The sequence below is a fragment of the Budorcas taxicolor genome, chromosome 8, assembly GCF_023091745.1.
Source record: "Budorcas taxicolor isolate Tak-1 chromosome 8, Takin1.1, whole genome shotgun sequence".
NCBI classification, from domain to species: domain Eukaryota; kingdom Metazoa; phylum Chordata; class Mammalia; order Artiodactyla; family Bovidae; genus Budorcas; species Budorcas taxicolor.
The window spans coordinates 11,212,774-11,236,815 of NC_068917.1; the positions used below are offsets into that span (position 1 = coordinate 11,212,774).

Consider the following 24,042-nt stretch of genomic DNA (forward strand, 5'->3'; position numbering starts at 1 on the left):
ATCAGAACTCCAGCCCCACTGAAATAAGTTCTGACATGACCCGGACACTTGCAGGCTGGTCTCTGCCCTGACATCAGCAACCCAGGGTGACAGTGCGCTTTGACCAGAGGAGTCCCACCTAGAAAGGGCTTCTTGGGTCGCCGGGTGGCCCCCAAAGGCTTCCTGCTGCTGTAGAAACCAGTGGTGTCCAGACCAGCCCCTGGGCGCTTGGAGACTATCTGGAGCCGCAGGGGCCCGGAGTGGGGTCGGCGGGCAGGATACCCTGGGCTCTGGACCCCCACCCACCATCTACCTAGAACACAGCTGCTTCAGCCTGTTTTATAAACGGGGCTTCTGCATTTTGTAAACGCGTTTGAAGCACCACGGCTCAAGAATGTCTAAAACCGCTGATGCCGCGTGACACGGGGCACTTGCTGTCTCCCTCATCCGGTGTGTGCAAATGCCGCGGCTCAGGCCAGCGCCAAGATAAGGGGCCTTTTCCCTGGACTGGGAGACCCAGGCCCCCCGCTCTGCCGCTCCAGGGACACGGGAGACCCGGCTCTGCTCTGCTCTGCGCGCGTGAAGGCCGCGCAAGCGCACACGTGACGGCGGCCGTACGGGCGCGCACACGGGGGCGCAGAGATGCGGCGCCGGGGACTCGGGGATCCGACGGGCGACGCCCCTGGAGTGTGCGCGGAGGGCGGCCCCCAGCCCCGGGGCGGGGGTGGGGGGACTCACAGGGCAGCGTCTCGGCGCGGCTCTTCTGGATCATTATGCAGAGCTGTAGCACCAGTTGGGGGGCGCTTTCCAGGAAGGTCTCCAGGAGGCGCAGCATGTTAACGTCTGCATATTCGTACATCATAGCCCAGTAGAAGCGTCGCTGGTGTTCCTTCTGCCTCTGGCTCTGAATCCCCAGGTACATGGTGCGGATATACCTGCGAGAGACGGGACAGAACACAGAGAGAGGCATGGGTTGGGCGGGGGTTCTGGAAGGGCCAGGCCCCTCCAGGGCAAACCAGCCGCCCCTCCTTGGTTCTGAGGTTTTCCAGGTGCTTGGACCAGCTCTAGGGGTTCTCCCAGGCCACGAATGAGGTACTGAGGCTTCAGGGTGGGGTGGGGTGGGGTCAGGCCGGGGAAGGGGGCCTGGGCAAGTTGTCCCCTCCCCCACCTCGGCTTGCTCATCTATACAGTGAGAAATGGAAGAGGGGGACCCAGCGGCCTTGCAGGCCTGCCAAGGAAGTACCGCAGGTGGGCCCGCTCAAGTCCAGGGTCCCAGGGGGAAAATTCCAGGAGGGCTTCCACCTCTCTGGAGGAGGAGGGGAAGGAATTAGCATTTATGAAATTCCTACTGAGGAATCACTGGTGGGCTGCCGGGTGTGGCCTGGGTCCCAGGCGACAGGCAGAAGTAAACCCATGTGGGACAGGCAGGCAGGGCTCCCAGGCACAGGCTGCAGAGGTGGATGCGGGAGCCACCAGGAGCTGGCCGAGGCTGTTGGACCCCAAAACTCGTGTGTGCCCCGCTCCACGCTAGGGGGAGCCTACAGTGGCGCCTCCATCAAGGTGTGGCCCAGGACTCAGCCACACAAACACATGGACCCCGCTCCCTCCGGGAAGGCCACAGGGCCGGGGGGGCAGTGCTGGTGGAGGGCGTGGCTCTGGGGGCCTGGACTCACCACCCCAGCTCTGTGTCTTTGCTACTCTTCTTTGCCATAGGGGAGTTACAGCGTCATGAGGCTGATGGGGCGCTTGGGGAGATGATCCAAGTGCTGGCCGTGGGTCCAGGCCCTCGGAAGAAAGCCCCCGTGCCCGCTGCAGTTCTCCCTAAACCGTAGACGCTTTCTCCAAGCCACAACAAGGGGAGGATGGACAACATCATCAAAGCCAGACTTGGGAAGATGCCTTGGAGAAGGAGATGGCAGCCCACTCCAGTATTCTTGCCTGGGAAATCCCATGGGCAGAGGAGCCTGGCGGGCTACAGTCCATAGGGTCACCAAGAGTCGGACACAACTGAAGCAACTTAGCACACACAGAAGCCAGACTCAGCCAGCGGCCTCTGGGGCCAAGCCCAGCCCAGAGGAGCTGGCAGCGCCAGGACCAAAGCAAGGTTCAGAAAGCACAGTGGGCCCCGTTAGGATCAATCTGGGTCACAGATAACAGGACAGAATAACACGTGCGTTCCTGGCCATCCCTTGGGAATGTGTCTCCTAAACCACCAAGCCAGAATCACAGAGGTTGAGAGCGTGGCTGACCCCCTACATGGTCCCTGCTGTCCCCAGGCACCCCATCAGGGGCCCACTTGGGGGTCTGTCTCTATCGCCACTGCCAGCCTGGTCCCCGCCATCACCCCCTCTCTCTTGGATCAGAGCAGAAGCCTCCTAACTGGCCTCCCAGGGCCCACTCTTGCCCCCAGAACAACCCTCTCTCCGCCCAGCAGCCAAGGCACTTTGTCAAAATCACAGACGGCCCTCCCTGACTTCCTCTCATGCTCAGAAAAAAATCCCACCCCTCCCTCGGCTCCTGGGCCCTGCCGGCCCCCCAGCCCCATCGCTGGTTCTCTCCCTGACTTTCTCGTGTCTTGTCTGTCTCTCATGGACACGTGAGCTTGTCTCTGTTCACACTCTCCCCCGGGGGGCCCTGTGGAAGAAGGAAGACTCCTGTCCCCCAGGGCTGAGTCCCCCCCTGCAGGACAGCACTGTCACAGCACTGCAAAGGCAGGCCACTTGCCAGGTACACTGACTTTCTAAGAGGCTCCCAGAGAAGGGCTCTGTACCCCTCTCCTTGAAGCAACGGGAAAGGTGGGCATTGCCCAGGAACCTCACGTGGATTTCACAGCAGACCGTGCTTTAGAAGCAGAGGTGAGAAAGCCTACATTTGCAAAATAATACAAAACTACAGTGATGCTCCTATGTAAGTCCAAACTGGTGGGCCTCCTACCTATGGAAAAGACCTCGAAGAAGACCCATCGGGAGGGGGCTGAGAGGGACGCCTTATTTCCTGCATATATACTCCTTGCGGTGAGTGGAGAACAGCCCCGCAGGAAACTTCGGGGAGGGAGGCGCTGGAACAGGAATGGTGTCAGGCTGGAGTGAACAGTGCACGGCTGCCAGCCCCACCGGGCACCACCGCGGGCCAGGCGTGTCCCGAAGGGCCTGTCATGCCCTGCGGGGCAGCTCTGGTTACCACCTGGCAAAACAGAAGCTCTGAAGTGAAGCAGGGCGTCGAATCCTCGTCTGCTCCAGGCTCTGTAGCTCACTGGCTGCGCCGCTTCCCATGAGTCACTGCCTCTCTCTCGGCCTCAGTCTGTAAGTTCCCAAAATCACCGGACCAGGGGGAGAGGCCAAGGGAAGGAGGGGGTGCCCGGTGGGTTGCTTGTTGAAGCTGACCTGGAAAGCTACGGGGCCACTGAGAGAGAGGGGCAGAGACTGAGAGACACAAGAGACGGCAACAGAGAGAGATGGAGACAGGTGGAGAGAGACAGGGAGAAAGAAACAGACCCGTGCACAGAGAGAAGGGAGACGGACAGAGAGCTCTGGAGGAGACAGAGAGAAAGGGACAGAGGAGAGGGAAGCTATGTCAGAACTGCGGGCCCGAAGGAGACCGACTAGACGAGGTGACCGTAGCAGTGGGCTGGGCGGGGGAGCCCACTCTAAGGACGCGTGCTCCCAAGCAGTTGGAAGGGGCTGGGGAGCCGGACTCCAGGACCCCGGGCAGCGGGGGCCGTTGGATCAGGTTGGACAGTGGCCTGGGGAGACAGGGCAGGAGGGGTCGAGGGTGCCCTGGTGAAGGGGCTGAAGCAGGGCTTCGAGTCCAGAGGCTCCGCAGGGCACCCAGAATAGCCACGTGGCCAGGAGAGCCTTGGTGCCCTGGGTCCCCTAGGTCGGATATGGTCTCTCTGCTCCTAAACTCTTCTCTACTCAGATGTGGTACCTGCAGCGCACAGTGCCGGGGGGCCACAGACTCCCTCAGGGGCCAGACCACAAAGCTCTACCTTCTCAGGCCTACTCTCGCAGACCACAGCCTCTACCTCCCCCAGCCTCACAAGGGGGCCCAATGGGGGAACAATCACGTCTCATAACCCAAGCCTATCTATGCAATCAGGTCCCCAGGCGAGGTCACACCAACACTCAGGTTCACGCAGGTCAGCCTCGCCAGGGCAAAGGGAGCTCTTGCTCTGCCCTTCCGCGCCCCTGTTCCCCAAGCCACTAGCCCCTCTGTCCAGCACGGCCAGAGAAATGGAAGACAACGAGCCCAGAACACGTTGGTTCAACCATAACATCTGCCAGAGAAACCAAGCTTGCCTCTGTGGTAGCATCCCAAGATACGGGAGATGAAGGTAGGAGTGGGCAGGACCGGAGCCACTCCCCACCCGTAAGCAGACAGATGCTTGAAGCCCAGTGTGCACTGGGGTCAAGTCTGAGACCAAAACTGGTTATCATGCCTCCTGGGACACCGGCTCACATAGCCTGCCACCTGGAGTAGGAGCCACATCAGAGTCCAGTTCAACATTCCCAATCAAGGGCCTTCCACCCAATCTCTGGATCCTGCACCCTCCTCTTCTGTCCTCAAGTCCCGGGGTCCCTGGTAGGCCTTATAGAATCCAGAGTGGGGTCTTGATGACCTCTGGGGAAGCCCAGCCAGCAGCCTCTTCTTGCTAAGCTGTCAGCCCTGTGCAAAGACAGCCGTGGCCCATGGCCACAAGGTGGCGCCAGACCCTAAGCCACGCAGGAAGGCTGCTCCTCCGCACCGAGATCTCACGCCCAGCCGGCAGCCTCCCAAGGCCTGCACCTTTCAATGCGGCAGCATGGGGTGCAAGGGGGCGTCTGGCCAGGCCGGGGGGCAGTCCCAGAAATGCCATGTCCCCACGAGAAAGCATCTGCAGGACACAAGGTGGCTGCTGTTCCCTTCCCTTCTCCCTCTCCTTGGCAGGTGCCAGAAAGCGCACCTCCCCGAGAAAGGCGGTTTTGGCGGAAAAACATCCAACTCTCCTCCTCCTGACTGGCTTCCACCTGGATTCTGTGTCACCCGCTGTCGCACTGTTTCTCTCCTAAGAACATTGGATCATGAAAGGCACGGATCTAAAGGCAGGCAGGCAGCCGTCCTTGTGGAGCGAGGACTCAGGAAGCCTGTGTCTGGTGTGAGGTCTGCAGGGCTGCTCGACCTTGGGCAGTTCACCCATCTCAGAGGGGCAGGCCGAAGGATCGCTAGGCCGAAGGATCCTTGTATTAACTCCATCTTTCTCCGGCTTCTCAGAGCCTAAAGAATGGCCAAGCCTCTTGACAAGTAACACCCAGTGTTTGTGTGGCGCTCATATGTGTCTGGCACTGCTGTGAGCATTTTGTATTTATTAACTTAGCTTACTTAATCCTTGCAACAATTGTATAAGGTGGTTGCAATGTTACCCCCTCTTTAACAGATGGTAAACCGAAGCACCAGGGTTATGAAATGTGCTTCGGTTTACCCAGCTCAGTAAGGGGTTGAGGAGGGCCGCAAGCCCAGAAGTCTGCACTGGGGCCAGCAGTGCTTGGAGTTCCCACGCACACAGCTCTATGAGGTAGACTAGTTGTCTCCTTCCTTCTGAACTGAGTGCAACTTGCTTGCTTTTACTACAGTGGAAAACCATGGTTTGCCGCTAACATCTGGGTTCTTTTTCAGTTCTGTTCCTGGCTGTGTTGCACCTCCTACCCTCATGGAGCCTCAGTGTTCTCGCCTGTGCAATGCCTGGCCCAGAGGAGGACCCTAGGACATGGTGAATGGATGGATGCATGTTATCGTGGTCCCGTAGAGGGCCTCAGGGGACTCAGATGAGGCAGTGCCTGTGAGAACAGACGGGAGACCAGAGGCCAAGGATGGCACCTATTACTGACCCCCCACAAAGGGCTCTCCTCCTGTCTTCCCTTCAGCCCATTCTCCTTATTCCCCTTCCAAGGCTGTCTCCTCCCCTTACCTCATAAACCACAGACCTGTTTAAAGTTCCTTATGCCTCCAGGAGAACTCTCTAGTTCTCTGAGCACATTTTTACCTTTTATAGCGCACTCTGAAGGAGACATATCTGTCATCTTTTCCTCTTTGGTTCATCTGAGACTCAGAGAGGCTGAGTGATTTCCCTAAAGTCACACAGCAAGTCATGATTGAGGTCCATCAGAGGTCTTGGCCAAACTATGTTGCCCCACTGGCAGTTAGCTAAGGGAAGCTAGAAGCAAGAGGCTGCATAATTTCACCTGTCTGGGCCTACAGTACCCTGCTGCTTCTTATGACACATTGTGAAGTCTCTATTGTGGAAGGCAACTCACCCTCAAAGTCCCAAACAGGGCTGAGTCTAGGTTTGGGGGGACCTGAAGCTTTGGGAATCTTTAAGAGAAAAAGTCTACTAAACACTGAAAGTAGAAATACGGGCAGCATCAATTCTGTACATTTTTCCCCCAGAAAAATAAGAGAAGAGAACACTTCTGTATTCACTTTATGAGGCCAGCATTACTCTATCAAAGTCAGACACGTACCACACAAGAAAATAAAACTACAGACAATATCTCTTATAAAAGTGAGAGTGTTAATCACTCAGTCATGTCCAGCTCTTTGCGACCCCATGGACTATAGCCTGCCAGGCTCCTCTGTCCATGGGATTCTCCAGGCAAGAACACTGGAGTGGGTAGCCATTCCCTTCTCCAGGGGATCTTCCCAATCCAGGGACAGAACCTGGGGCTAGTGCATTGCAGGCAGATTCTTTACTGTCTGAGCCATCAAGGAAGCCCCATCCCTTATAAACACAGATGCAAATACCTTTAACGAAATGCTAGCAAATCAAATTCAGTGATATACAGAAAGAATAGTATTTGATAGCCGACTGGAGTATATTTGGGGAATGTAAGGCTTATTCTGTATTCAGAAATCAATTAATGCAATTAATGATATTAACAGGTAAAACCACACACTACATTAACTGATGCAGAAAGAAAGCATTTGACAGAATTCAACATCCACGGATGATTTTTTTAAAAAATTCTCAGCAAACCAGAAATAGAAAAGAGCTTTCTTAACCTGACATAGATGAAGGACATCTATAAACATTAATAGTTAATATCACACTTAATGATATAAAGACTGAAGATGTTAAGATCAGGAACAAGGCAGTAACGTCTACACTCACCATTTCTATTTAACATCATACTAGAAGTCCTGGTCAGTACAGTAAGTCAGGGGAAAGAAAGAAGATTATACAAAGTGCAAGGAAAGGGGCTTCCCTGACAGTCCAGCAGTTGAGAATCTGCCTTCCAATGCAGGGGACGCAGATTCGATCCCTGGTCAGGTAACTAAGATTCCATCTGCTGTGAGGCAGCTGAGCCACAACCATGACCTGATGCAGCCAAAAATAATCAATCAATTAAATTTTTTTTTAATTGCAAGGAAAGAGGTAAAACTGTCCCTATTTGTAAATGATATGACTATCTGGATAAAATCCCCAGGAATAAAAAAAAGGTTCGCAGAACTAATTAGCAAGTTTAGCAAAGTCTCATGATACAGGGAGACGGAGGAAGGAGCCTGATGTGCTGCAGTCCACGGGGCTGCAAAGAGTCTGACCTGACTTAGCGACTGAACAGCAACATGATACAAGGTCATCGTATGAAAATGAATGTATTTCTATAGACTACTAATGAACAATTGGAAATTGAAATTAAAAAAAAAAAAAAAACACATGCCACTTAAACGAGTTCCCTTAGGGGAAGGCAGGACAGGGGAGGGGGATTAAGAGGGACAAACTATGAGGCGTTAAGTAAAGAAGTCACAGGGATGAACACACAGCACCAGAAATACTGTCAGTGTGTCGTAGTAACTTTGCTCAGAGTATAATCTACAAAGACATCGGATTACTCTGCTGCACCCCTGAAACTAGCATAATACTGTAAGTGACTTATACATCAATTTAAAAACACTTTTATATTTTTGTACTATTTAAACACAAGCAGCCCATGCCTCCGGGGGCATGGTGACCCTCGTCGTGGGTGGGCGTGGAGCAGTCTCTCACAGGCACACGCACACACCAACACCACCACCACAAACGCTTCACACAAACACCACACACAGACACTCATGCACGCCGCACTCACAATGGGGACACACCGCTACGTGTGTACATGCTAACCACACGTGAAGGTCACGCAACCTCACAGCCAGACGCTGTGTCCTATGCAGCAAGACACACATGCACACGCTGCCATGCACCCGAACACGCTGCACAAGCCCAGGCCCTCGCTTGTACAGACCCCCGTGGCCCATGACCATATCCTGGTGTCAACAGGCTCCAACCGGGGATCCCTGAGGGGGTGGGTCCTGCCCCCTGGCATCGCAGCTGACTCAGAGGACGGACGCAGAGGGGAAAAGGCTAAAGCACATCACTTCTGGGTAGAAGTGGGAATCCACTGGCAGCCGGGAATCGCCAGAGAGAAGGTGCTGCAGCCACTAGACGGGAGAGCGGAAGCAGGGCTGTCATCGTGGGAGGAGTCCTGCCCCCGACATCCAGGACAGACTGGGCCAGCTGCTACCCGCACGCACCCCCGAGCTCACTGACACCTGAACTGTGCAGCCCTGGCCCTGCTCACACCTGTCCTGCTTCACCTCCACCTGAGCCTGGCAGATCGGGGAAGCCTGGCTTGCGGTCGCGGTGAAGGCGTTGAGAGCTGTCATGATGATGCCTGATCTGCACTCCCATCGGGCGCCTCCTTCTAGGCGGAGGGGCTCCTCCCCGTGCGTCCTCTGCATCGCTGACTGCATCCCAGGGGCCCAGGGCCAGCTGGCTGTGCCCCCAAAGCACGGTGGGCGGTTTCAGGGTTCTGGGCTGCGTGGCGCTTGTGCAGGAACCTCGCTGGTCTGCGGTCTGTCACCTGCTCAGGATGGAAGCTGACCTGGGTCCCCAGGCGTTAACGGGGGCTCCAGGGCTGTGGTGTCAAAAAGGGGGTGCTCCCACCTGTAGGATACTGACTCTATGCCCAGGTGGGAACCCCTGAGAGTCTTCCCTGGGGCCCCAGGTCAGTACAGAGAAGAGTCCTTCAAGCTCTCCTAGGCCATCACAGATCTGGGGGGCACCCAAGCTGTGGCAGACAGGATCGGGGTTCAGCCTGCCTGCCTAATCTCTGCCAGATACCGATATTCCCATTTTTACAGATGAGGAAAATCGAGGCTAGCCTGGATCCAGTAACCCGGGGGCTCCCTCGTGGCTGTGCAGTGTGGTATCCAACCTCCTGCCTCCGCCCCACCCCGCACACACGTGCTCCCCGCCCCTGGCCGCACCTGCTGGCCTCCAGTCCCAGGCCTTCCCGGCATGGGCTCGTCTCCGTGTCTTGGCTTCTGCTGTCCCCAACATCCCCGAAGGGCCCAGTTCTCCCCACGTGCCTCACTCCATGCCCAGGTCACAGCATTTCCCTTCCCCACCCCTGTTATGCTGGGTCCTCAGTACAGTAATAGCTCCTATTTGTGGGGTTCTTCCTACATAACAGGCACAGTGTGAACCTTCTACACATATTACATCATTTAACCTAAGAACGTCACGATCATCGGCAGATGAAGAAACCGAAGCGAGAGGAAGTCCCGGGCCGCGGCCGCCAGCTTCGTCCAAGCACTGGACTCCAGAGGCAGTGCTTCTAACCCAGAGACGCTACATCCTTCTATTCCTTATCATGTCCCCTTCCCTCTCCTCCCACTTCACTTTCAATTCTATGAATGAGGTCATCTACTAGCCCCGTTTTATAGAATCAGAAAACTGAGGCTCAGAGGGGTTACATAGCACACCAGGTTGGAAAGTCAGATTTCAGCCTTGATTTGATTAGCTGCGCCACATGCCTGGTTTCCACCCCTAGAGGCCCCTCCCTGCTCACAGCCCGTCCGTACTGGAGTCACAGACCCAGGGGCCTCTCCAGCTAGATCTCAACCCCCGGGTTAAGCTGCTGTACAGCCGCTGCCCCTACCCCACCACGGTAAGCATCCATGCAGAGGGTGCTATGGTACATTTATCCCTTGCTCTGATGGTCTCGTTTGACCAAGAGATGGCTGCAACACCACCTTCAAATTCATAACATACATGTTCCCCAGGGCAGATGGCCAGAACGGGTGCAAGGAGAACAGTTAAAGCAAGAATGACCTGGGCCACAGACAAGAGAGGACCTACCAACCAGCCTGGCAGGACACCACTACGATGAGGCTGGTTCCTGCCCTCTCTGGACAGCTTCAGAGAGAAGTGAAGCTCAGGGGCTGTGCGGGGTCAGAGGCCCACAGCTCACAGAGCAGAGGGGCTGAAGCTGTCTTTCCAGTGTATCACAGGCACAGCGCGGTGCACCCAGGGCCCACCTGGGCATATACACATGGGTGTCCGCACAGAAGTCGTAGCCGAGGACCCCCTCACACTGCCCAAACACCGATGTGGGCGGCTCACGGGGTCCCTAAGCTGGCACACTGGGAAGAGTGTAGCAACACAGCCCCAGCTGAGGGCTCTGGGCCCTCTCTGAGTGTGAGGATGGATTCTGGAACCTTCCACTGCCTGGCTGGCCTGGAAGCCCCCCACCCCTCCACTCCCCCCACTCCGGCTGAGACGTCTTCAGTTCCCAGGGAAGGTGGAGGGGCCAGATGCCGGTTCAGTCCCGGGGAGCAGCGCATCAAATCGGAACTATTTTTAGCCCTGCTCTCCAGAGTCTAACATCAGCTGAGCAGTGGTGGCCGGCTTGGGGCACGCATCTAAGAGAGCATGTCTTAGCGGGGACCCAGGGAGATGACGGGGAAAGCACCCCCAAAGCTTCAGGGAAGGGAGGTGGCTGTACTGGGTGTCACCTGGTCATCTTCCTGGGTGTCAGGTGCTGGTGGCAAGGTGGCCTCAGCATCCCTCAGAGCATGGGTGTGAAGCACCCCACCCGCCTCAATTCCCCACTGGCACAGGGGGGCCCGAGGGATTGCTTCTTCTCTGAGACTCTGCGAGACACCTGATTTAAAAAATCAAAACGCCTTTGCAAACGTACATGTTGGAGGAACGCTCTCTGTTTCTCATCAGCTCCCAGAAGGACAAAGAGCCAAGTTTTGAGGTGTGGGTTTATCTCTGCACACCTGGTGCATGGCACACTGCTGGACGCCTGGTGGACATTCCGTGTTTGTCTCATGAATGAGTGAACCAACTGGTCAGCCTGCTAGTCAAATCTTTGCGCCCTGGGAAGTGTAGAGCGCAATCTCCCCAGTCAGGTATAAGGAAAACCCCTCTCTTCTCCAAGCTCTGTGTCAGCTTGGAGTGTCCACAGGGGGCGTCCAGGAGCTACAGCCCAGAACAGAAGCTGGAGCCCTCTTCCCTGCTCTTCTCCGGCCTCCCCATCTGCCCCCAACTCGTCCTCAAGCCTCACTCTCTGGCTTGCTAAGTCCCTAGTCCTGAATGAACAAGGGACTGCCTTTCTCTCTTAAGCAAGTGAGCAAGCCCGTCGCTGGCCCCACCCAGCCTTGTGAGTCTCTGTGGGTCTCTGCTGGGAGCTGGAACCGCTGCTGTGCCCACCGTGGAAAGGCCGCTTCACCTTCATCAGGATGAGAACTGAAGACTCTGACGATGGCCTTCCAGCGCTTGCTTTGTCTGCCTCTTGCTGGAATGGATTTACTGGTCTGCACCTGAGCACCATGGGAGGAGGTTGGCCCTGCCCAGCAAAGGCCACGTTCAGAGTGCCTCACCACCTCAGCAGGGATCCACTGGCCCAAAGTAAAGTCACGTGCACTCTGGTATGAGCTCTGAGTCATGTGACCAACATATAAGCACGAGCCTGCCCAGGGCAACGGCGCTGAGGGTCCCTGGGCCCGGGTAAGAGGACACGTCTGCGCCTTTGTCGGAAGCCTCGGGTGCAGGGTGAGGCCAGCACATCCCGGTGTCCCTTTTCTACCCCAGAGTGGTGGTGTTATTGTTCAGTCGCTCAGTTGTGTCTGACTGTGACCTCATGGACTGCAGCCCGCCAGGCTTCTCTGTCCTTCACCATTTCCCAGAGTTCACTCAAACTCAGGTCCATTGAGTCTATGATGCCATCCAACCATCTCATTCTCTGTCGTCCCCTTCTCCGCCTGCCCTCAATCTTTTTCAGCATCAAGGTCTTTTCCAGTGAGTCAGCTCTTCATATCAGGTGGCCAAAGTATTGGAGCTTCAGCATCAGTCCTTCCAATGAATATTCAGGGTTAACTTCCTTTAGGATTGACTGGTTGGGTCTCCTTGCAGTCCAAGGGACTCTCGAGAGTCTTCTCCAACACCACAGTTTGAAAGCATCAGTTCTTCAGTGCTCAGCCTTCCTTATAGCCCAACTCTGATCTGTACATAACTACTAGAAAAACCATAGCTTCGATCATATAACTTGTTTCCAAATCTCCACATCTGAGTGGACAGCAAGTGGACACCCTGTGTGGCAGGGTGATGATCGTGGTGTTGGCAGCAGTGACTTGGATGAAGCCACAGAGCCGGGGCAGCCCCTCAGGTGTGTGGGCGGGGGGAGCTGGCTGCTTCCACCCGGGCTGGAGGAGGGGTGGGGCGAGACGCAGCATCTGGCCTGGAGCCCAGATCAGCTGCCAGGGAGGCATTTCTGAGGTCACTGCCCCCCCAGCCCCCCGTTTTCAGGCAGCAGCACCACTTCTCTGGCCCACACCAGATGGGGTTTAAGAATAATAACGCACAATACAATGACACTGGTGTCTCTTGCCATGTGGGTACACTTTTTGACCCCTCTGACACACCTGACTTTTCCTCATCGCCTTCTTAAGGTCCCAGCAAGGTGGTCTGGACTCTCCCCTGAAGTCAGGGTGGAGAGCAGGGCTCCCCCAGCAGCACAGGGCACAGGCTGTATGAGCAGAGACAATCCCGGGCCCTGCCTCTTCCCGTGGCTCTGACCTCTTGCTCTTGTGGCCGGGAAGGTATATCACTCATGGAGCAGTTACCTGAGAGGAGTGCCGGAGGCTTCCCACATGCCAGACACAGAGCCAGGCACGGTCCAGGCCCGAAGGAGCTCCTGTTCAACAGGGAGAGGAGAGGGCACTTAGTCAAGGGCCAAAGGCTATGGACTGCACGGCCCCCAAAGAGGAAGGGCTCTGGGTAAAGAAGAGGAAGTCCCCAACACAATGGGGGAAGCGGGGAAGGTTCCAGGAGGAGGTGAAGTCTGGGCAGAATCTCAGATACTCAAGAGGCCAATTCTACAGGCCATAAGCGCCTTTCCCAATCCCGTCTGCCTTGACCCAGCGGGCGTGGGGCCAGGCTGATGGCTTCTTCATCGTGGCCCTCTCCTGAATCTTTCTGGTGAGAGATAACCCATGGGGCTGAAACTGGGAGCTTTCTGAGGTCAGGAGCCGGGTCATCCTCACCTTTCCATCCTCCCTAGCCCAGGAAAGAATGGATAGACGGATGGGTGGACTGACGCTCGGATGGATGAAGAGGGAGTGGCTGGGACCAGAGAAGGTCCACAGCAAGAGGGAGGAGCCGCTGCTGAGCAGGGGAGGGTGGGACTCTGCCCCCTCCAGCAGGTGGGCTGGGCCTGGCAGCGTGGGCGTTCCGCTTCACTTTCAGTCACTCCTCCTGCTCGCTCCTGGTGGCTCAGACGGTGAAGCATCTGCCTATAATGCAGGAGACCTGGGTTCGATCCCTGGGTCAGGAAGATCCCCTGGAGAACGGCATGGCTACCCACTCCAGTATTTTTGCCTGGAGAATTCCATGGACAGAGGAGCCTGGCAGGCTACAGCCCACAGAGTCACAAACAGTCGGCCACGACTGAGCAACCAGCACGCCATCCCTTCTAAGGCCTGCTAAGAGGATGCCCCCTGAAGCCAGTGTGGCCCAGGGCACCCTCCCAGCCAGGCCTCAGGTGCCGCGTCCCCCATGGGCTCCCGAGGCCCAGAGGCAGCAAGCGCTCCTCCGAGGAGCCAGTCAGAGCAGAGAGCACCCATCCCGGGCCAGGAGCCCTGGACAGGGCAGAGGGTGGCTGCAGCAGGGCCCAGGACCCCAGGCCTTTCCTGTCCTCCCCGCTGGCCAGGCCCGAGACGGCCAGAATCGCATCAACACCTGCGGCCTCTCCTGCATCATCCACACAAGGGGAACGGGGATCTCTGTGGAACCTCTTGTGGCTTCCTGCACAGGCGAGTGGAGAAAGTGGCGCATCCACACAACCGTCTCTGGTCTAAGAGCGCGTGACAAGAGTGAAGAGCTTAGGAGCGTCCCTGGTGGTGCAGTGGTAAAGAATCTGCCTGGCAATGCAGGAGACGCGGGTTCGATCCCTGGTCTGGGAAGTTTCCACATGCATCGGAGGAACGAAGCCTGTGCACCTCAACTATTGAGCCTGTCCTCTCGAGCCCGGGAACCGCAACGACTGAAGCCCGCATGACCTGGAGTCTGTGCTCTGCAAGGGAAGCCACTGCAACGCGAAGCCACGCACCGCAAAGAAACGTAGCCCTCGCTCGCTGCAGCTAGAGACAAGCCTGCACAGCAACGAAGGCACAGCACAGCCGAAAATAAAAGCGGAACAGAGAGCCTAGGCTTCCCCTCAGACACAGAAGGCTCAACTACTAATTCATACCTCAGCACACTCAGAACAGAATCTCAGCTACCAGAGCATATGACACAGCTGGCCAGCACTGCAGACCCCCTGTTCACTGACTAAACCACCCGCCACCCAAGGTGGTCCATGAGCAATTGCTGATCATTTTCTATAAGGCAGGCAGTTTGCTGGAAGTTTCTCATGGGCCATTGTAAGTAGCTATCATGCCTGCCCCATCAAGCAGGCACTATTACTGGGCTATTCTCTACATCAGCAACCTGAGGCTGGCCCAGAGATGGCATGCTATGTGCCCAAGGTCACACAGCAAGGATGGAGGAGCTGGGAGTCACACCTGGGACTGGCTGAGTCCCAGAATCTCAGCAACATGTCTCCCTGTGAAGATGCCTTCAAAATCACAAAGTAAGTAAGTAAGTGTTAGTCGCTCAGTCATGCCCGACTTTTTGCAACCCCATGGACTGCAGCCCACCAGGCTCCTCTCTCCATGAGATTTTCCAGGCAAGGACACTGGAATGGGTTGCCATTTCCTTCTCCAGGGGATCTTCCCAACCCAGGGATTGAACCCGGGTCTCCTGCACTGCAGGGAGATTCTTTACCATCTGAGCTGCAAGGGAAACCCGTCAAAATCACAAAAAGCTACCCAAGTGGAGCCCACCAACATCCCCAGGGACAGCTATGCCAGGCAGCTCCTTGTACCAGCTGCTCTGGAAGCCAGGAGAACACAGCATCTTAAGCCCACACCCTTAGAACTCATGTTCCAGACTGAGGTAGAGAATGGCCGAAGGAGCAGATAATTATGCACCGTTACGCCCAGGGTGATAAGTGCCCGGTGTGAATAAAGCAGAGGGTAGAGATGGAGGAGCGTGCGTGGATGTATGCGTCCAGGTGGAGCTCAGGCCGGCGTGGAGCTAGCGGCTGAGCCGTGAGGAAGGAACAGGCAGTCCACAGCCCAGGGACAGAAATGGACTTGAGCAGCGGTTGTGGGAATGCTGGGGACCTGCATAGCGTCTTGTACACTGCACATCACGTTGTTTCTTTCTGATCTTTGTGCCTTGGTCTCTCCGCTTCCTTACATGGGGCTGTGGTGTGAGGGGTGGCAAGTGACTGCCAATGGGTTTGGACTGCTCTAGTCCTTTCTATCACTGAATAATACTCCACTGCCTAGATCCACTAAGTAAGGAAGTCTTAGTTGCTCAGGCATGTGCGACTCTTTGTGACCCCATGGTCTATAGTCTGCCAGGCTCCTCTGTCCATAGAATTCTCCAGGCAAGAATACTGGAGTGCTTAACATCACTCATTATCAGAGAAATGCAAATCAAAACCACAATGAGATACCATCTCACGCCAGTCAGAATGGCTGCTATCAAAAAGTCTACGAACAATAAATGCTGGAGAGGGTGTGGAGAAAAGGGAACCCTCTTACACTATTGGTGGGAATGCAAACTAGTACAGCCACTATGGAGAACAGTGTGGAGATTCCTTAAAAGTCTGGAAATAGAACTGCCTTATGACACAGCAATCCCACAGCTGGGCATACACACAGAAGAAACCAGAATTGAAAGAGACACGTGTACCCCAATGTTCATCGCAGCACTGTTTACAATAGCCAGGACATGGAAGCAACCTAGATGTCCATCAGCAGACGAATGGATAAGAAAGCTGTGGTACATATACACAATGGAGTATTATTCAACTATTAAAAAGAATACATTTGAATCAGTTCTAATGAGATGGATGAAACTGGAGCCGATTATACAGAGTGAAGTAAGCCAGAAAGAAAAACACCAATACAGTATACTAACACATATATATGGAATTTAGAAAGATGGTAATGATGACCCTATATGCAAGACAGCAAAAGAGACACAAATATAAAGAACAGACTTTTGGACTCTGTGGGAGAAGGTGAGGGTGGGATGATTTGAGAGAACAGCATTGAAACGTGTATATTATCATGTGTGAAATAGATGACCTATCCACGTTTGATTCATGAAATAGAGCGCTGAAAGCAGGTGCACTGGACGACCCAGAGGGATGGGATGGGGACGGAGGCGGGGGAGTCCGGGATGGGGACACATGTACACCCATGGCTGATTCATGTCAGTGTATGGCAAACACCACCATGGTATTGTAAAGTAATTCATCTTCAATTAAAATAAACAAATTAATTTAAAAAAAAAAGAATACTGGAGTGGGTTGCCATTCTCTTCTCCAGGGGATCTTCCTGACCCAGGGATTGAACCTGGATCTCCTACATTGCAGGTGAATTCTTTACATCTGAGCCACCAGTGTTTATTCATTTATTCATTGATGAACATGTTTGGGTTGCTTTCACTTTTTGGGTTATTTTGAATTATGCTACTGTGAACACTGGTGTGCCAATTTCTGTGTGGCCTTGTGTTTTCAGTTCTGCTGGGTACAGAGCTAGGGGTAGAACTGCTGGGTCATATAGTAACTTTAGGGTTAACTTTCTAGCGTGGCTGCACCATTTCCAGGCCTGCTCTAATGTCTCCACGTCGTCCCCAACATTTGTTATTATCTGCCTTGAATGTTAGTCATCCTCATGGGGGTGCACTGGTATCTTGTGATTCTCGCTTGCATTTCCCTAATGACTAATGACGCTGAGCACCTTTTCATGTGGTTGCTTACTGGCCATTTGTATATCTTCTTTGGAAAAACGTTCCTTCAGATCTTTTGTAGTTTTGTTATTAATAATCGACTCACTCATCTCTTCGTCACTGATTTGTAAAAGTTCCCTGTGTCATCTACACACTAGTCCCTTGTCAGATATATGGTGTGCAAATATTTTCTCCCATTCCGTAGCTTATCTTTTCACCTTCGTCATGATGTCCTCTGCAGCATGAAAGGGTTTAGTTTCGATGGTGTCCAATTTGTCTATTTTTCCTTTTGTCGCTTGTGTGTTTGGTGTGATATCCAAGCAGGTTTTGCCTAACTTAAGGTCACGAAGATTTATTTCTGTGTCTTCCTCTGAGTGTATTAGAGTTTTGGCTCTTATGTTTAGGCCTGTGATCCATCAAAGTTGGTCTTTAGGTAAGATGTGAAGTGAGGCCCAAGTTCATTCCTCTGCTTGTGGAGGCCAGCTGGCCCAGCACCGCTTGCGGTAAAGACTACTCTTTCCCCATTTAGCTGTCTTCGCACAGGGTTTGTTTCTGGACACTTCTGTCCCAGTGGCCTACCTGTTCACCTTTATGACACACCGCTGTCTTGATTGCTGGAGCTTTGTAGAAAAAGGCTGGAAACAGGAAGGGTAATTACCCCAGTTCTGTTCTTCTTTTTCGTGATTGCCCTTCTCTCTCTGCTTTCCAACATTTATTGAGCGGACATCTATGTCAGACACAGATCTAAGCGCACTGTGGGTGTTAACTCACTTACTGTGACCTGTGAGGTAGGGTCTACCGTAGTCCCATTTTATGAAGAAACTGAGGCAGAAACTGCCTTTTACCCACGAAACTCCTGCACAGCAGTGCAGGCTGGCCTCTTGGGGGTTTCCAAGTCTACCCTCCGAGATCACCGACTTGGTTCCCAGCTCCTCTTAGCCCCTGCAGCCGTGCTGCTCATCATCATACTGGAATACTGCCACCCTGCTTACAGGGAAGTCACTCCCAGAAATGTCTGCTTAGGACTCTGTTAGGGGCTAAACTGTGTTCCCCCAAAACCCGTATGGTGAGGGCCTAACCCCTCAGACTGAGTATCCTTGCAGAAGAGATCTTTAAAGAGGTAATTAAGGTAAAATGAGGCTATAATCGTAGGCCCTGACCCAACATGACAGGTATCCTTATAAGAAGAGGGGATGAGGACACCCAGGTAGCACACAGGCTGGGGGGGTACCACGCAAGGACACAGCAGGAGGCGGCTACCGGACTGAACTGTGTCCCCCCACCCCGCCCCTAATTCCTATACTGAGGCCCCCACCCCACAGTGACAGCATCTGGAAGTGGGACAGTTATGAGTGGCTGAGGTTAAATAAGGTCTCTAACCTGTCGGGCCTGGAGACATCTCCCTCTCCCTCTGTGCACACCCAGACCAGACAGAGGGCCATGCGAGGACATGGGGACAAGGCGGCCACTTACAAGCCAGGAAGCAAGGCTTTGGCAGAAACTAACCCCGCCTGCACCTGATCTCAGACTCCCAGCTTCTAGAACTGTGAGAAGATACGTTTTTGTTGTTTAAGCCTCCAGTTGGCGGCACTTTGTTAGGAAGTCTTGGCACACCAGCAGAGTCCTGGGCCTGTCCTTGGGGAAGAGGCGCCTCTGTCTGTTCTTTCGGCTGACAGCTGCTGCCTGCTGCCAGGGCCAGGCCTCGTGGTCATCAGGCCAGGAAGCAGGTGGGTAGGTGTAGTGAAAGTTGTTTAGGCATGTCTGACTCTCTGCGACCCCGTGGACTGTAGCCTGCCAGGCTCCTCTGTCCATGGGGTTCTCCAGGCAAGAATGCTGGAGTGGGTAGCCATTCCTTTCTCCAGGGAATCTGCCTGACCCAGGGATCGAACCCGGGCCTCCTGCATTGCAGGCAGATTCTTTATCATCTGCGCCACCAGGGAGGCCAGTTCGGGTGCAGAATGTGGGTCAAAGGGCTCTGAACCTGGAGGTTCAAATTCTGATTCCCTTTGACTTCATTCCTTTGACTTCAGCCAAAGGAGGTAACACATTCCATCTCATTTTGCAAGAATAACAGAAAGTTAGAAGTGGAATGGGCAGGAGTGCAACCAATTCCTTCACAAATGAAGGAAACTGAGGCTCCAGAGAGGAGCCTGGCTGTGATGACCCACCCCAGGTCTCCTGACTCCCAGCCTGTGGTTCCGCACCGTCTGCTGCCTTCGCTTATGGGGTCTCTTCTGGGGTGCTGCGGGGGCGGGGTGAGGGGAAGGGACAGACAGGAGAGCTGTCACAGCAGGACTCTCACAGTTTGCCTCGAGCTGGAAAGGAAATCAGCCTCACCTTCCTTAGTAGCCCGAGGCACAGACTCCCCCGTTCACCATCCCCCCTCGCAGCCCCGGCAGTGGTCCTTTACCTGGCTCCATTCCCCAGTACTTTCTGCACTGCCCGCCCTGGTGGATGGCAGGGATGGACGCTGGCAGCTTGTCACGCTTCTAGCCCTGCCTTGGTCTGTCTTCTCAGCCCTGGGGGGCCAGTTCCACCCTTCCTGCAAGGTAGAGCCTGACCCCACTCAGAGGAGGCATTCCCCAAGAAGGCAGAGAGCTCACCTGAAGGCGAGAGGGACACTGGGGCACAGCGATGCTCGGACTCCACCGGAAGAACACCTGGAGGTGCAGAGCCAGGCGGGCCCCAGGGGTGAAGGGTCTGCAGCCACGCAGGGGGCTGCCCAGAGAAAGCAGCGAACACCAAAGGGAGGGGCGGTGGTGGAGCTGACCCTCACAGCAAGGTGGCCGGCTGCCCCTCTGCTCCTCCCATGACAACCTTCACCTCAGTGGGGTGAGAGATTGAACTAGAATTTGGAATTAAACTGCCTTCAGCTTCTTGGGGACAGGTAAGGCCTCTCTTACCCACTCCTATCAGAAGGGAGACCCCCTTCCCTCCAGACAGGCCCTTCCATTCAGCTGGGCATCATACGCCTGGAACAAGCTTCCAGCAGCAGACTTACGGTCCCCCATGTGTCCCCCCACCTCACTCCCTCCCCTTGGCAGTGACAGGCTCCCCGGGACTGGGGGAGGAAGCGTTAACGTCTGGCGGGCTCCCAGGAGACAGACAGGCAGGCCCTGAGGTACCGATGCCGCAGTCAGTCACTGACAGGAAGAAGAGATGAGAGGGCTGTGGGACAGATGGAGGCTCCAACTGCCTGCCAGGAGCCACAGACTCCCGCTCCGAGGCCCCCTCTCCCTCTGTGTGGCGTGTTCTCATCCCTCCCTGAGGTCCAGTCCCTCCAGCAGGGGAGGATGGAGCTCATCAACCGGGGACCTTCACCCCAGCCCAGGGAATGTCTCCTTCCCTCCTCCGACCCAGCCAAACTGGGCACCGAGGGAATCTGCTCAGATCTGAGTTGGTCGTGTTTGGTCCAGGAACTTGAACTAAACCAAATTAAGAGCTGACATGCGTGCTAAGTCACTTCAGTCGAGTCCGACTCTTTGCGACCCTATGGACTGCAGCCTGCCAGACTCCTCTGTCCATGGGATTCTCCAGGCAAGAACACTGGAGTGGGTCACTGCGCCTTTCTCCAGGGGATCTTCCCAACTCAGGGATGAAACCAGTGCCTCCTGCATTGGCAGGCAGTGTTCACCTGGTATGCCTAATCTCAGAATGACCCCTAATATTATTATCCTTATCTAAGCTGATTTTGTAACTGTTAAAAAAAGAAAAAAGCTATTATAGTTAGATTTGTAATTAAACATGGACATTTCCAAATGCACTAGGCCAAAACAAACTGGAGAAACCATAGTGATTTGTAGAATCCATTGGTCCAGGGATGTGCCGTGTGACCTTGGGTAAGTCCCTTGCCCTTTCTGGGCCTCAGTTTCCCTCATGTGCATCAGGCTAGAAGATCTAAATGGCTCTTAGCCCTGCTTATCTAATCCCCGAATCTCAAAATAGTCTCCAAATGGACTCTGCAAGCCCTCCGTGAAGTTCAGTTCTCGGCCTGGATGATAACCAAGACAAGTCATCTGGAAAAGGAATGTTCCCTTTGTGCCATCTGTGAGGAGCGTGGGAGACAGGCCCGAACCCCGGGACTCAGGCAGCCTGCGGACTCTTTGGAGCCGGCACTAATGTAATTATGTGATTAGGACATTCACCTCGGTTTTCACTGTGCTCCATGTGGTTAAATCAAAAGTGACAATGAGCTGCCTGGTGGGTGACGCCATTCTCCCAGAAGGGCCCACGGAAAGTTATTCTAGGCGGGGGTCATCCTCAGAGCTGGACATCCACTGGTGAGATGGGCAGTTTCGGAGGCATCTGTCACCTGGGAAGGAGTGTGCCTGCTGCTGTCAGGGTGGGAGTCACAGAAGTGTGGGTGAAAAGGGTTGGGGCCACCCCCCCGCCCATTCTCCCATTTCCAGATGGAGAAGCAGGTGGGTCACTGGCTGACAGAGGCGGTGCCATTTCAGCTGTAATTCTCATCTTTGAACAGGCTGGCTCACTGCTTCTCTATCCCACCAGGAGGGAGGAGCTCAGCGGAGCAAGTGACACTGAGTCGGAGAGCCTCTGGAGAGGGCACAGGGGGAGACCTCAGGACTGATGACTGTCCCGGGGGGCAGCCGGGTCTGCGGTCAGCAGCCATGCCTGGGGGCAGTACTGCTTTGTGAAGTGGGTAACTCCTCCCAGGCAAAAGTCAGGTCTACGCTTCAAGAGGAAAACACAGCCTGAGAAGGGGGCCTGACCTCCCTGGAGGCTGGAGGACAGCCCTCTCCAGGGCTCCCGCAGCCAGAATTGGGGTGCTGATGCCCTGAGTGCCCCTGCTTGCTCTGTGGCTCCTGCCTGTAGGCTCGCGCAGGGATGAGCCCTCCAAGACGGCCGGAGGGCTCCTCAGGCGCCTCTCCTCCTCTCCTCCTCCTGCTCTGCAGTGAGCTTGGCGTGGAGGCTACAGAAATGACAGAGGAACTGGGTCTCTCTCTGCTGCCTCCAGTTCCCTGTGGCCTCGGGGCGGGGGGGTCAGGACCAATGGCTTGACACTATGGGGAGACTGGTTTGGCCCAATATCTCCATCAGCTGGGACTGCTCTAACCAAATAAGAGGGCAGGCGCAGGACTTAAACAGCAGACAGGTGTCACTTCTCACAGTTCTAGAGGCGGAGAATATCCAGACCAAGGTGCCAGCAGTTCAGGTCTTGGTGAGGACTCCCCTCCTGGCTTGCAGATGGCCACCTTCCCGCTGTGTCCTCACACGAGTTCAGAGCTCATAACAGAGCTCTGGCCTCCTCTTCTTTTTTTAAATGAACCATTTTTAAAAGTCTTTACTGCATTTGCTACAACATCGCTTCTGTTTTGTGTTTTGGTTTTTTGGCCACAGGGCATGTGGGATCTTAGCTCCCAGACCAGGGATCGAACTCACGGCCCCTGCACTGGAAGGCGAAGTCTTAGCCACTGGACCACCAGGAAAGTCTCCTCCTCCTCCTCTTCTTATAACGGCACAAGCCCATCACAGAGGCCCCACCCTCACGGCCTCACTTAAGTCTAGTTTACCTCCCAAATGTGGAGACTGTCACCTTAGGAGTTAAGGCTTCCACACGACTCTTGGGAGGACACAGCACTCAGTCCATACCACCCAGTTCAGAGAAGATAGGAGGAAATCACAGAGGAGTCAGCTATCCGTGGAGCTGGATGCTCCGTGTGCCTTCGGCAGGGATGGCTGGGAGGGGCCCCTTCCAAACAAATGGCTGGAGCCATGAGGGGTGAAGGGTACAGAATCCAACCTGTCCCTCGCTCTCATGTATGACCCTGAGCTTACAACAGCCCTGCGGAGTGAAGCCCTTCTCACTTCATGCCCTGGCGCCCTGCTCGCCTCACCCTCAACCTGCCCGCGGTCCAGGCTGCCTCCCGACCGGCAATGCATGCAGGTCTCTTCCCAGGAGGTGCGTACTGGTATAGTTTCCTCCAGGAGATCAAAGGAAGCCTCAAGCGTATTAACCTACGAATATGAGGCGGAGTTTGAGGCCTACCCTTGACAGCCAATCCCTGGGAAAGGAGGCATATGTTCCCAAAGGCAGAGGAGAAACAGATTAAAGTGAGAACTGAGGCCTTCCCTTTGATCAGGAGAGGAGGAGAAGAAAGCAAACTCAAGAATTTTCACTGTGGGTCAGACGGTCTGCCACTGAGCCGTGGTTGTCTGATTTGATCCCCAAATAGTCCAGCCAGAGAGGGTTGTTCTCTGCTTACAGGCAAGGAAACAGACGCTCAGGGGTGTGAAGGATTGGCGGCTCTGGCAGTAAAGAACTGCCTTCAAGGCAGGAGACGCGGGTTTGATCCCGGGGTCAAGAAGATCCCCCGGAGAAGGGAATGGCAACCCACTTCAGTATTCTTGCATGGTTAACTCCACGGACAGAGGAGCCAGGTGGGGGACTATGATCCACGGGGTCGCAAAGAGTCAGACACAACTGAGTGACTAACACACAGAGGAAATCGGAACTTCAGGTCTGACATCGAAGCTGCCTCCAGTCCCAGGACCTGCATTTTCACTCCTCTCTCCCTCATGCACTCCACCACACACACCGTCATCAAACAGTACTCGACGGCCTGGGACACAGCATGATCTGTTCTAGGAGCTTGGGATACAGCTGGCATTCTAGTGGTGGGAGAGGAAGAAACACCTACGCGCACACACACACACACACACACACACCAGTAAGTCTTTTCAAGAAAACAAAATGAGGGCCATGTGACACAGAGCGGCTGGGCATGCCCAGGTTGGATTGACCAGTAAGCAGGGCTCTCTGAGGACAGGACGTGCGTCCTGAGTACTGAGGTCCAGGGTTAGAATGCTGCAGGCAGAGGGCAGGGTGAGCGTCTGGGCCCCCAGAATGACTGAGGTGTGATGAGCAGGGGGCAGCAAGTTCCATGACACCAGGT

The 24,042-nt window shown here is 54.8% G+C and overlaps 1 protein-coding gene across 1 annotated transcript in view; it reads right to left on the reverse strand.

Annotated features, from left to right (window-relative positions):
• The window catches only part of XKR6 (XK related 6), a 267,697-nt gene that overhangs the window by 15,003 nt on the left and 228,652 nt on the right, over positions 1 to 24,042 (reverse strand). Inside the window, exon 2 of the mRNA XM_052645305.1 lies at positions 718 to 914. Coding sequence (XP_052501265.1) covers positions 718 to 914 — 197 coding nt within the window. The remainder of the gene's footprint in view (positions 1 to 717; positions 915 to 24,042) is intronic.